We start from the raw sequence: 14,424 nt of genomic DNA, 5'->3' as shown, positions 1-14,424 counted from the left end.
TGGCCCGGAAGCCCCTTCCTCTGGGCCAGGAGCAGCAGGACAGAAGGTGGCCCAAAAGCCCTTTCCTCTGGGCTGGGAGCAGCGGGAGGGATGGTGACCAGGAAGCCCCTTCCTCTGGACCAGGAGCAGTGGGACAACGGCTCAGAAGCCCCTGCCTCTGGGCCGGGAACAGTGGGACTCAGTACCTTGGTCTGGTGGTCTGGTGTCCTCTGCGCCTTGATAATGTGGAATCAGGTGGCTGCCTGTCTGCAGTGGGGTGATTCGCTGTCTTCCGCATGACTCAGGACCTCGGTAGGGCGTGCACAGACCTGCCTGTCTGCAGTGGGCTGATTCGGCGTCTTCCGCGGGACTCAGGACGTCGGTAGGGCGTGCACAGACCTGCCTGTCTGCATACATGAGGCCCTGGGTTCAATCCCTGCGAACACACACACACACACACACACACACACACACACACAAACTGACAGTTGTTTTTTTAAAGATGTTTTGTGGTTTACCCTAGAAACACCAAGCTTGTGCACACATGTGCATGGGCATGTGCACACATATATGCACAGGTGTATATATTTGTGCCTGTGTGTGCTCATGCATGGGGAGTGTTACCATGCAGTCCATAGTTCAAGTTCAATTCAGTCAGCCACCTTACTGAATATGTTTGGTTCCAAATAACTTAAAGCTCTTTCTAAAAATAAAATTCATCTGCTACAGACATTTTCATCATGAATAACAGTAAAAATAATATGCCACAAACTCAGCAGGGGAATTCTAAAAGAATAGTTCTCAAAATGACCTGAGCCACTAGAATATGCACATAGTCAAGATGAATACTTTCAGGATAAACATACTCATTTGTGTCATTTTTTTCAAGGACTTGTTTCCTATTTCCAAAAAGATTTGAGGTAGTCTCTGGTAATCGAAATCAAACATATTAGTTTATCCTAGAATTTCACATGACAAAATCTCTAGGAAATGCTTATTTTGGTTTGCATGAGAAGGAAAAAAGATAAAGCATGTGAAAAGGAAATAGTTGGAGAAAAAAATCATAAAAGTATTTTGTTTAAATATGAATTTAATATAATAAAAATCACAAATAGGGCAAGAAAAAATTATTTCAAATCTTTGTGTTAGTTAGCTTTTCATCATTGTGACCAAATACCTGAGAAAAACAGCTTAGAGGAGGAAAGGTTTATTTTGGCTCACAGTTTCAGAGATTTTAGTCCATGGTCAGCTGGTTCCATTGCTTTGGGCCTGAAGTGAGACAGAACATCATGGTGGAAAAATATAATAGAGCAAAGCTGCTCATGTCATCATAACGTGGAAGCAGAGAGGGGGAAAAGAGCCAGAGAGGAAAGGGGCTGGAATAAGATACATCCTCAAGGCATGCCCCTGGGGACCTACTTTCAACAACTGGGCCCTATTTCCTAATAACCCATTCAGGCAAGTGCTCTCATGATCCATTTACCTCTGTTGGCCATTGAACACTGCTGCACTGGGGATCAAGCCCTCAATACATGAGTCTTTGGAGGACACTTCATATTTAAACTATAGTAAGTCCCCAACTTATAAACATTTGAGTTGTGAACTTTCACAGATACAAATGGACCTCGCATTTGGTTTTTTTTTATGCTTTACATTGGATATTTATGTCGAAGGTGTGTAAGACTCACCGTCAGACTTACAAATGGATCTGACTTACGAATTTTCTCCCAGAATGGAACTCATTCGTAAGTAGGGAACTTACCGTGTAACTTTCTTATAGAACAAAACAAAGTAGAGACAAATAAAAGAACTCAGTGTAAAAAATTTTGATTGCAATGACAAATGATGGCAAGAATGTGAAGAAATTGGAACTTTGCTGATGAGAGTGTAAAATGGTGTCACCACTTTGGAAAATAGTTGGCTGTTTCTTAAAAAGTTAATTTTCCATATAATCCAGAAAGTTCACTCCTAGATATCTTCTCAAGAGAAATAAAAATATATGTCCACACAAGACTTATACATCAATGTTCACAAAAGCTGTATTCATAATAGCCAAAATGTGAAAACAACTCAAATATCTGCAGTTGAATGGATAAATAAAATGTGGTATGTCCATTAATGGATCATTATTTGGCAATAAAGAGGAATGATGCACTGAAACATACTACAACATGGCCAAACCATGAAAACATTATACAGCAAGTCTCCAACTTACCAATGAGTTTCATTCTGGGAGAATGTTCATAAGTCTGATTTATTTGTAAGTCCAACAAAGTGAGTCTTGTACACCTTTGACACAAATATACATTGTAAAGCATAAAGAAATCAAACACACACACAAATACTGTAAATAAATTATTTTTACTCTAAAAGTTACCTTAAAATGTAACAGTACAGTGTAACTGTAAATAAATTATTTTTACTTTTATAGTTACCTTAAAATGGTAATGTATGGGGGATCGAACTCAGGACCTTGCGTTTGCGAGGCAGGCGCAGTGCCACTGAGCTAAATACCTGGCCCTGTGATGGTTTTTAATTTCCCTAAAGGGTTTTCAAATATATGCACCGAAGAACTATAAGGGTGAGTACCTCATTATCCTTTATAGTCTCGGAGTACTAATTTGCCTGGCTAATCAAGGTAATGTCTCAAGATCTCAGAAAATGGTTTTCATAATGGAGTCCTAAGTAGCTACAGTAAAAACAGGCTGTCAAAATGGAAGAAAGCTGTCTTATCTGTCCCTCACCTATCAGGAGCAGTTCTGTCTCCTGGCATTTTTGCCACTCACGATACATGGTATGGTTCTTTAAAACTCATTTAATGTTTATACCAAAGGTTGTGCTCTGCAGGTGTATGTGGTGCAGAGGGTGAGGTCTGGAGCATTGGGCACCGTGTGCATTGTTAAGGACACAGGACACAGTGAGACAAAGTGGGATTTAACTGCGTCAGTCATGAGTCACACTACCAGTGTTGTCAGGTATTTGTTCTTAATTGTTATTGTAATATATTTTCAGTTGTTTTGTTTTTCTAATTTAATTCTCTCTGTTGTCTGACTGTGAACTGCTAACAGTGTTAAACTTGATGTAAATAAATGATGCCCTTGAAAGAGAAAAAAAAATGGTAATGTAGACATGTGAACTACTTTTGCAATTTGTTCATATCCATGAATGTTCGCTTTAATGAGAGGTCTGTTCATATCTGTGAAAGCTCACAACTTGAATGTTCATAAGTTGAGGACATATTGTACTAGGTAAAAGAAGCCAGTCACAAAAGATCAAATATTGTATGAATCCATTTATATGAAATGTCCAGAATAGGGAAATCTGTGGAGGCTGAAAGAAGATTAATATTTGCCCAAGAGCCTCAGGTAGAAATGGTGAACTGCTAATAAGGATGAAGCTATACTGGAGGTGATAAACATGTTCTAAATGGTGGTGAATTTTTCATAGCTCTTTAAGTTTACAAAAAATCATTGAATTGTATACTTAGAATAAGTGAAATTATGTATATTATTGTCCAATATTGCTGTTAAAATAAACAATATAATGAATGACCTTATCGCCTATGTATCACTGGTTTTCAAGCTTAAATTCACTGTAAAAACTAACAAAAGGAAGATAGATACAATAACATTAAAATGTGGGGGTTTTACACATCAAAACACAAACTAAAAATAAAATGCAAAGAATAAATTGACAGCCAGGTGTAGCGGCACATGCCTGTAATCCCAGAACTGGGGGGCTGAGGCAGGAGGATTGCTGAGAGTTCATGGCCAGCTGGGCTACATAGTGAGTTCAAGGCCAGAAAGATCCTTTAAAAAAATAAATTGACAATGATATTTGACATACATAAGACAAAAATGTTCAATTAGTATATATATAAAGATTTCATAAAAATCTGTAAGAAAGCAGTGAGATTTCAATACATCAGTGGGCAAAGGTGTTAAGCTATTCTGATTAGACTAGATCAATGCCTGCTCAAAAATAACAATTAAAAAAAATTACAAGTAAACAAACAAATATAACCATCCCTTGTATCTGCTAGGTATTGGTTCCAGGAGTCTCCTCAAATACCAAAATCTGCAGATTTCAAGTTCATTATATAAAATGGCCTAGCATTTACATATAACCTGTGCACAGCCTCCTATATATTTTAAATCATCTCTAGATTGCTTAAAATACCTAATACAATGTAAATACCACATGAATAGTTGCTATACTGTATTGTTTAGGGAATAATAGCAACGAAGCAAGTCTGTGTGTGTTCAATGCAGATGTAATTTTTTCCAAATATGTTTGATCCGAAGTTAGTTGAACCTGAGGATGCAGAACTCATGGATATGGGAGGGGGTGATTAGATATTCAGCCCTAAGGAAAGTCAGAATTAAAATATTAATTAACAAAAAAGTAATGTTCTATTCTGGCCTGAATATGGCGAGACAAGTCCTCTTTGTGTTATTAGATTAAATATAAAGAAGGATATCCTTTAGGAAAACAATTGGCCATTTGTCCCCAAAGTCTAAAAATATGACTTTGAATTAATAATCTTCTATAATTATAGAATTCTAGCTCAAGGAAATAACTTAAATATATATGGAAAATGTGATAGTGTACAAAGATGTTCTGCTTAGTGGGATCTATATTAACTACCTAACTGCCCAACAAGAGAATGTACATATAAATTAGTCCTCATTCATAGAGTGGAATTCTTGTGAGCATTAAAAAATATTTATGAAGAGTTGATAATAACATGGGAAAGTATTTGAGTTATATTTAATGAGGAAGACAAAATATTAGGATATAATTAAGTGAAAAATAATTACAGCAAAATACAGTATAATTTCAATTAGTTTAAAAAAAGTGTAAAAAATAAAAAGACCAGAAGAAAATATACTGAAGTATTAGCTATTGCCACCTTTGGGTAGATGAGATTCTCAAATATTCATTTCAATAATACACTTATGGTCAGAAAACATAGTTTACCCAATCTTTTTCAAAAAGGCAATCTTCAAAGCAAAAGCCTAATAAAGATGGGTATTCCAGAATAGCTCATTGTCTACATTTCTAAATTCATTATAACCTTACCTACCAAAACCCCATATTGGATTAAATGATACAATGATTTTGGTATGATGCATCAAAATTTTAATTCACTGAACAAAATGCTGTATTCTGGGTTGTTCACATTTTTGAAAAGAACTACTGCTAAATTGGCAGTTGTAAATTATTTCGCAAGTAAAAACTCAGCAAACCAACTGGGGCTGTCTGCCTATTTGTCACATTTAATCATGACCCAATAGAGCAATCAATGTTTGCCATATATCAAAAGCAACCATGCAATTAAGCTCTGGCCCAATGTCAGTTAATTCAATGAGACAAATAGGGCTTTAAAAAAATTTCTAGTTGGCATGGCATGAAGTAAAATTGATTGATTAACTGAATTTCTCAGTTTTCAACTGATTTGAAATGTTTTGAACATGCCAACCTCTAGCCATTTTACTTTGAATGCAGCCTATTTCTAGCTATACCATTTCATCAGGGCCAATAATACTTTTTAGAAAACTTTTTATAGTTATTAAGGTACCAATGTTTACATTTCATCTGACAATCACCCAAGGTGCAGCCTGTTAACCACAGGAATGAAATGCAGGTGGCCTCCAGCTTGGGGTTAGAGTAAAAGTCCTTAAGAAATGGACTTGTAGAGGAATAGCAAAAGGAGCAGCTTCTGAAAAAAGCTGCCCTGCAAAAATCAGCCACACTTCCCAGGTCTACTTTCCATTTCATATTTACAGTTGGCTATCACAGCCCTTTGTGGCTACGAGGGTTTCCTTGCAACTCAAGATATTTTGTTTTCCCATCCTTTCTGTCCTGTCTGCTGAGGGATAATCATTAGGCTAGGAATGCCTGTACCACTAGACTTTCTAAAGGAATTAAGGCAGCCACCAGGCCATGAGGCAGTAAAGTATAGCCCTAGAGGTGAGGTATCTCAGGATCTGGTCTCAGCAATTTCTTTATAGCAAGGTCTTGGGCCAATCAGTCCTCTGGGCTCTGGCTCCACTGAAAGTCTGAGGAGTTCCATATTGAATAATGTTATACTAGATCATGAAGTCCCCATCTACGTCCTCTCAGGACATTATTTGTGAATTCTGCTACACTTACAGCCTGTCCTCTACTAGTCAGTCCCTTGATTGCTAGCTCTTCAAAGAAGCTCTAAATTTGCCAGGACATAGATTGTCTTAGACTCCACAACAAAAGGAAGCCACCCCCATGGGGTTTATGCTTCTGCCAACAGGAGAAACAGTCTTTATCCTGCATGTCTGTGCACAGAGTGATTTGGAAACATGAGTATAGATCCTTCAGTCTTCTAACCCTTTTTCCTCTTTCCCATCTTCAGTTATAAGTGGGTTCCAATGTTGACATGGTAACCCATAGTCAACAGAGCACCTTCTTACATGTTCTCTTGGCCACAGAGACTCAAAACTGAAGCACTTCTCACATTACCTGTTCGAGACCAAAGACTTTTAGAGCTTATCTGTCAGGTAAGCAGCCATTAGGGCGGGGCACTGTATTCTGAGAGTGTGTGTGGCCACCACATGCTCTCCCACACCCATTTAATAGCTAGAGCATCATGGGAAAAGGTAGGCTAAGTACGCCATTAGCTGCTGGGATGATGACCATGTAAATAGATATAAGCTTTCTGGAAAGCAATTGGTATGGACTATCATAAGACTCCAGCATACTGTATGTCTGAACTTACGTCCATAGGTCTGACATACAGAAATATAATGACAGACAGGGCCTGAAATTAATGGACACAAGAAGGGGTTCCTCCACCTGCCTACTACCTCTTCCCTTTTGTGTTCTTCGGTTTTGTTTTGAGCCTGGGTCTCCCTCCATGGTCTAGGCAGGCCTGAACTCACCATCCTTCTTCCTCATCCCCTCAAAAGCTGAGATGATAGGCCTGTGCCGCCATGCCTGCCTCCCTTCTCCTTCCTCCATAACTTGGCCGATCCAAGGCCTTGCCCCAGGAGCTTACTCCTGGTCTCCTACCCACTGCCAGCCTGCTGCATGCGGTGCCCTTCTAAGCCCTCTTATGATAGTATTTGTAAGCTCTTCTGCTGCGAGTACACCCAGGCTTCTTTCAAGTCACTTGATTTGTATGTCCTCAAAGAGGCTGTGAATTCCCTGATACATAGATCATCTTAGACTCCAAAATAAAAGAGGGAAGCGACTCCCATGACATTCATGCTTCTGCCAACAAAAGAAGTGTTCTTTAGCCTGAATGGTGTGCATACAGAATACTTGAGAGGAAACTGATAGACCTTGCAGGCTCCTGCCTCTCTTTCCTCATTTTCCTGTCTCCCACTACGACTTGGTTCCGATATTCCCATGGCAATCACCAGTCCTAGAATACAGACTTATGTTTTCTCTTGGCCACAGAGATTCAACCTCTGAAGGATTTCTCACAACTGCTTGTCAGGACTGGAGACTGAAAGAGCTTATCTTTCAGGTGAGCAGCCACGAGGGCAGGGCTCACCAGATTTGGAAAGTGTGCATGTGTGTGTGAGTGTGTGTGTGTGAGGGCACGCGTATGCGCATGCCTGACCAGTCATTCTTTTATTACTTAAGTACATGACTGTTTTCTCCCCAACATCTTTTTATTTTCTTCTTCTGAAGCCTCAGGACTTGACAGAGACAGAATACAACTATAATTTCATGGCAACCCCAAACCCCAGCAGTGACTGCTCGGACTCAGAGCAGTCCCATATGAAAATAAATTCCCCGGAGAGCCTCGCAGGGGATGATCTCCCTGATTCCCACACCTTCCACAAAGAGACCAAAACCACCCTCAAAGGTAACGTGTGTCACCAGGAGACAACAACCTTTCATGAAGGATATGTTGTGGGTTCCTCAGTCAACGGCCACCCTACTGTGGAAGGACCAGAGGACACAGGGAGTCTAGGAAGATGCATGGACAATAATTCTGACACCACCAAGGACAACCCTAACCAGGCGCATATACAGATGTATCCTGATGTGGAAGAGGATGAGGAGACAGACTCAGATAGCGAAGGCGAAGTAGCTGATCAAATTGTCACTAACAACAACAAGTGGATAAATAAGAATTTAAGACTCAGAGGGCTATACATTGACCCTGTGGATGGCTGGCCAGTAATTCAGCTTGTCAGTCCCAAACTCACCAAGGAACAAGCACCAGAAGATAGTCACAATGAGGAGAGAAAGGAGGAAAGCGAAAGCAGCGAAGATGAATATGGGGATGCAGATAAACTAATTGAAAACTTCAAAGACCAAGATGAAGGCATGCTAATGGGATTAATTGAAAAAGAAAAAGAGGACACGAAGATCAAGAACAACGAAGACACCTGGAGTGATGACGAAGAGTATGTGGACCTTTATGAACGAATGCTGGTGTATAAAATATCTGATGACACCAGGCTTCCTGATTCCAGTGAGGATGATGGAAGACAGCTCAATGAGAGTTCCTTGGAGAAGGAAAACATCCCAGACAATGAAGACCCTCAGGACGCTGATAAACAAACCTATGACTCTGACAAAGATGATGCCCTCTGGCTCCGAGAACCACCTGAGGGAAACTTCCAGCTGGGCAGCAGCTCCCCTCCTCATCCAGCTCAGGTCCCATGTGAAGAACACCACACATGTGAGGACCTGCCCACGTGCAAACCACCAGAAAATACACAAGTCACCCAAGTCCCAGAGATGCCGGCAATGCTCCCGGAAGATGAACCTGCTGAGGTGAGCACAGAGCTGCCTCCCGGGAGAGGATGGGCAGGCCTGGTGGAGGTGCTGGGTTGGCCAGGGACAGTGTTGGGGCAACACTACCTTCTGGGAAGCAGGGCTGGACCCCAGGTGTCTGACAGGATGCACAGGGGGAGGAGGTCAGAAAGGAAAGGAGTCTTGTTTTCTCTTGTTTTCTCCCTAACATCTTTTTATTTTCTTCTTCTGAAGCCTCAGGACTTGACAGAGACAGAATACAACTATAATTTCATGGCAACCCCAAACCCCAGCAGTGACTGCTCGGACTCAGAGCAGTCCCATATGAAAATAAATTTCCCGGAGAGCCTCGTAGGGGGTGATCTCCCTGATTCCCACACCTTCCACAAAGAGACCAAAACCACCCTCAAAGGTAACGTGTGTCACCAGGAGACAACAACCTTTCATGAAGGATATGTTGTGGGTTCCTCAGTCAACGGCCGCACTACTGTGGAAGGACCAGAGGACACACAGAGTCTAGGAAGATGCATGGACAATAACTCTGACACCACCAAGGACAACCCAAACCAGGCGCGTATACAGATGTATCCTGATGTGGAAGAGGATGAGGAGACAGACTCAGATAGCGAAGGCGAAGGAGCTGATCAAATTGTCACTAACAACAATAAGTGGATAAATAAGAATTTAAGACTCAGAGGGCTATACACTGACCCTGTGGATAGCTGGCCAGTAATTCAGCTTGTCAGTCCCAAACTCACCGAGGAACAAGCACCAGAAGATAGTCACAATGAGGAGAGAAAGGAGGAAAGCGAAAGCAGCGAAGATGAACATGGGGACGCAGATAAACTAATTGAAAACTTCAAAGACCAAGAAGAAGGCATGCTAATGGGATTAACTGAAAAAGAAAAAGAGGACACGAAGATCAAGAACAACGAAGACACCTGGAGTGATGACGAAGAGTATGTGGACCTTTATGAACGAATGCTGGTGTATAAAATATCTGATGACACCAGGCTTCCTGATTCCAGTGAGGATGATGGAAGACAGCTCAATGAGAGTTCCTTGGAGAAGGAAAACATCCCAGACAATGAAGACCCTCAGGACGCTGATAAACAAACCTATGACTCTGACAAAGATGATGCCCTCTGGCTCCGAGAACCACCTGAGGGAAACTTCCAGCTGGGCAGCAGCTCCCCTCCTCATCCAGCTCAGGTCCCATGTGAAGAACACCACACATGTGAGGACCTGCCCACGTGCAAACCACCAGAAAATACACAAGTCACCCAAGTCCCAGAGATGCCGGCAATGCTCCCGGAAGATGAACCTGCTGAGGTGAGCACAGAGCTGCCTCCCGGGAGAGGATGGGCAGGCCTGGTGGAGGTGGTGGGTTGGCCAGGGACAGTGTTGGGGCAACACTACCTTCTGGGAAGCAGGGCTGGACCCCAGGTGTCTGACAGGATGCACAGGGGGAGGAGGTCAGAAAGGAAAGGAGTCTTGTTTTCTCTTGTTTTCTCCCTAACATCTTTTTATTTTCTTCTTCTGAAGCCTCAGGACTTGACAGAGACAGAATACAACTATAATTTCATGGCAACCCCAAACCCCAGCAGTGACTGCTCGGACTCAGAGCAGTCCCATATGAAAATAAATTTCCCGGAGAGCCTCGTAGGGGGTGATCTCCCTGATTCCCACACCTTCCACAAAGAGACCAAAACCACCCTCAAAGGTAACGTGTGTCACCAGGAGACAACAACCTTTCATGAAGGATATGTTGTGGGTTCCTCAGTCAACGGCCACACTACTGTGGAAGGACCAGAGGACACACAGAGTCTAGGAAGATGCATGGACAATAACTCTGACACCACCAAGGACAACCCAAACCAGGCGCGTATACAGATGTATCCTGATGTGGAAGAGGATGAGGAGACAGACTCAGATAGCGAAGGCGAAGGAGCTGATCAAATTGTCACTAACAACAATAAGTGGATAAATAAGAATTTAAGACTCAGAGGGCTATACACTGACCCTGTGGATAGCTGGCCAGTAATTCAGCTTGTCAGTCCCAAACTCACCGAGGAACAAGCACCAGAAGATAGTCACAATGAGGAGAGAAAGGAGGAAAGCGAAAGCAGCGAAGATGAACATGGGGACGCAGATAAACTAATTGAAAACTTCAAAGACCAAGATGAAGGCATGCTAATGGGATTAACTGAAAAAGAAAAAGAGGACACGAAGATCAAGAACAACGAAGACACCTGGAGTGATGACGAAGAGTATGTGGACCTTTATGAACGAACGCTGGTGTATAAAATATCTGATGACACCAGGCTTCCTGATTCCAGTGAGGATGATGGAAGACAGCTCAATGAGAGTTCCTTGGAGAAGGAAAACATCCCAGACAATGAAGACCCTCAGGACGCTGATAAACAAACCTATGACTCTGACAAAAATGATGCCCTCTGGCTCCGAGAACCACCTGAGGGAAACTTCCAGCTGGGCAGCAGCTCCCCTCCTCATCCAGCTCAGGTCCCATGTGAAGAACACCACACATGTGAGGACCTGCCCACGTGCAAACCACCAGAAAATACACAAGTCACCCAAGTCCCAGAGATGCCGGCAATGCTCCCGGAAGATGAACCTGCTGAGGTGAGCACAGAGCTGCCTCCCGGGAGAGGATGGGCAGGCCTGGTGGAGGTGCTGGGTTGGCCAGGGACAGTGTTGGGGCAACACTACCTTCTGGGAAGCAGGGCTGGACCCCAGGTGTCTGACAGGATGCACAGGGGGAGGAGGTCAGAAAGGAAAGGAGTCTTGTTTTCTCTTGTTTTCTCCCTAACATCTTTTTATTTTCTTCTTCTGAAGCCTCAGGACTTGACAGAGACAGAATACAACTATAATTTCATGGCAACCCCAAACCCCAGCAGTGACTGCTCGGACTCAGAGCAGTCCCATATGAAAATAAATTTCCCGGAGAGCCTCGTAGGGGGTGATCTCCCTGATTCCCACACCTTCCACAAAGAGACCAAAACCACCCTCAAAGGTAACGTGTGTCACCAGGAGACAACAACCTTTCATGAAGGATATGTTGTGGGTTCCTCAGTCAATGGCCGCACTACTGTGGAAGGACCAGAGGACACACAGAGTCTAGGAAGATGCATGGACAATAACTCTGACACCACCAAGGACAACCCAAACCAGGCGCGTATACAGATGTATCCTGATGTGGAAGAGGATGAGGAGACAGACTCAGATAGCGAAGGCGAAGGAGCTGATCAAATTGTCACTAACAACAATAAGTGGATAAATAAGAATTTAAGACTCAGAGAGCTATACACTGACCCTGTGGATAGCTGGCCAGTAATTCAGCTTGTCAGTCCCAAACTCACCAAGGAACAAGCACCAGAAGATAGTCACAATGAGGAGAGAAAGGAGGAAAGCGAAAGCAGCGAAGATGAATATGGGGATGCAGATAAACTAATTGAAAACTTCAAAGACCAAGATGAAGGCATGCTAATGGGATTAATTGAAAAAGAAAAAGAGGACACGAAGATCAAGAACAACGAAGACACCTGGAGTGATGACGAAGAGTATGTGGACCTTTATGAACGAATGCTGGTGTATAAAATATCTGATGACACCAGGCTTCCTGATTCCAGTGAGGATGATGGAAGACAGCTCAATGAGAGTTCCTTGGAGAAGGAAAACATCCCAGACAATGAAGACCCTCAGGACGCTGATAAACAAACCTATGACTCTGACAAAGATGATGCCCTCTGGCTCCGAGAACCACCTGAGGGAAACTTCCAGCTGGGCAGCAGCTCCCCTCCTCATCCAGCTCAGGTCCCATGTGAAGAACACCACACATGTGAGGACCTGCCCACGTGCAAACCACCAGAAAATACACAAGTCACCCAAGTCCCAGAGATGCCGGCAATGCTCCCGGAAGATGAACCTGCTGAGGTGAGCACAGAGCTGCCTCCCGGGAGAGGATGGGCAGGCCTGGTGGAGGTGCTGGGTTGGCCAGGGACAGTGTTGGGGCAACACTACCTTCTGGAAAGCAGGGCTGGACCCCAGGTGTCTGACAGGATGCACAGGGGGAGGAGGTCAGAAAGGAAAGGAGTCTTGTTTTCTCTTGTTTTCTCCCTAACATCTTTTTATTTTCTTCTTCTGAAGCCTCAGGACTTGACAGAGACAGAATACAACTATAATTTCATGGCAACCCCAAACCCCAGCAGTGACTGCTCGGACTCAGAGCAGTCCCATATGAAAATAAATTTCCCGGAGAGCCTCGTAGGGGGTGATCTCCCTGATTCCCACACCTTCCACAAAGAGACCAAAACCACCCTCAAAGGTAACGTGTGTCACCAGGAGACAACAACCTTTCATGAAGGATATGTTGTGGGTTCCTCAGTCAACGGCCGCACTACTGTGGAAGGACCAGAGGACACACAGAGTCTAGGAAGATGCATGGACAATAACTCTGACACCACCAAGGACAACCCAAACCAGGCGCGTATACAGATGTATCCTGATGTGGAAGAGGATGAGGAGACAGACTCAGATAGCGAAGGCGAAGGAGCTGATCAAATTGTCACTAACAACAATAAGTGGATAAATAAGAATTTAAGACTCAGAGGGCTATACACTGACCCTGTGGATAGCTGGCCAGTAATTCAGCTTGTCAGTCCCAAACTCACCGAGGAACAAGCACCAGAAGATAGTCACAATGAGGAGAGAAAGGAGGAAAGCGAAAGCAGCGAAGATGAACATGGGGACGCAGATAAACTAATTGAAAACTTCAAAGACCAAGAAGAAGGCATGCTAATGGGATTAACTGAAAAAGAAAAAGAGGACACGAAGATCAAGAACAACGAAGACACCTGGAGTGATGACGAAGAGTATGTGGACCTTTATGAACGAATGCTGGTGTATAAAATATCTGATGACACCAGGCTTCCTGATTCCAGTGAGGATGATGGAAGACAGCTCAATGAGAGTTCCTTGGAGAAGGAAAACATCCCAGACAATGAAGACCCTCAGGACGCTGATAAACAAACCTATGACTCTGACAAAGATGATGCCCTCTGGCTCCGAGAACCACCTGAGGGAAACTTCCAGCTGGGCAGCAGCTCCCCTCCTCATCCAGCTCAGGTCCCATGTGAAGAACACCACACATGTGAGGACCTGCCCACGTGCAAACCACCAGAAAATACACAAGTCACCCAAGTCCCAGAGATGCCGGCAATGCTCCCGGAAGATGAACCTGCTGAGGTGAGCACAGAGCTGCCTCCCGGGAGAGGATGGGCAGGCCTGGTGGAGGTGGTGGGTTGGCCAGGGACAGTGTTGGGGCAACACTACCTTCTGGGAAGCAGGGCTGGACCCCAGGTGTCTGACAGGATGCACAGGGGGAGGAGGTCAGAAAGGAAAGGAGTCTTGTTTTCTCTTGTTTTCTCCCTAACATCTTTTTATTTTCTTCTTCTGAAGCCTCAGGACTTGACAGAGACAGAATACAACTATAATTTCATGGCAACCCCAAACCCCAGCAGTGACTGCTCGGACTCAGAGCAGTCCCATATGAAAATAAATTTCCGGAGAGCCTCGTAGGGGGTGATCTCCCTGATTCCCACACCTTCCACAAAGAGACCAAAACCACCCTCAAAGGTAACGTGTGTCACCAGGAGACAACAACCTTTCATGAAG

The 14,424-nt window shown here is 43.6% G+C and overlaps 1 protein-coding gene across 1 annotated transcript; it reads left to right on the top strand.

Moving 5' to 3' along the window:
• The first annotated feature begins 6,428 nt into the window (after positions 1–6,428).
• Positions 6,429–14,328, top strand: LOC110346970 (uncharacterized). Its single transcript, XM_087206559.1, has 7 exons — positions 6,429–6,515; positions 7,654–8,751; positions 8,965–10,062; positions 10,276–11,373; positions 11,587–12,684; positions 12,898–13,995; positions 14,209–14,328. The coding sequence occupies exons 1-7, from the start codon at positions 6,429–6,431 to the stop codon at positions 14,326–14,328; spliced, it is 5,697 nt and encodes a 1,898-aa protein (XP_087062685.1).
• The last annotated feature ends 96 nt before the right edge of the window (positions 14,329–14,424 follow it).

Source organism: Heterocephalus glaber, unplaced genomic scaffold (genome assembly GCF_053883595.1).
Source record: "Heterocephalus glaber isolate CG9 unplaced genomic scaffold, H.glaber_assembly_v1.0 deba00000676, whole genome shotgun sequence".
Lineage (NCBI taxonomy): Eukaryota > Metazoa > Chordata > Mammalia > Rodentia > Bathyergidae > Heterocephalus > Heterocephalus glaber.
Note: the sequence above shows the minus strand (reverse complement) of the source record. Positions and strands in the feature narration are given on the sequence as shown.

Coding starts and splice junctions, on each gene's coding strand:
- LOC110346970 (XM_087206559.1), top strand. CDS start 6,429: ATGTTCTCTTGGCCACAGAGACTCAAAACTGAAGCACTTCTCACATTA. Junction 6,516..7,653: donor TTTTAGAGCTTATCTGTCAG/GTAAGCAGCCAT, acceptor CTTCTTCTGAAG/CCTCAGGACTTGACAGAGAC. Junction 13,996..14,208: donor CGGAAGATGAACCTGCTGAG/GTGAGCACAGAG, acceptor CTTCTTCTGAAG/CCTCAGGACTTGACAGAGAC.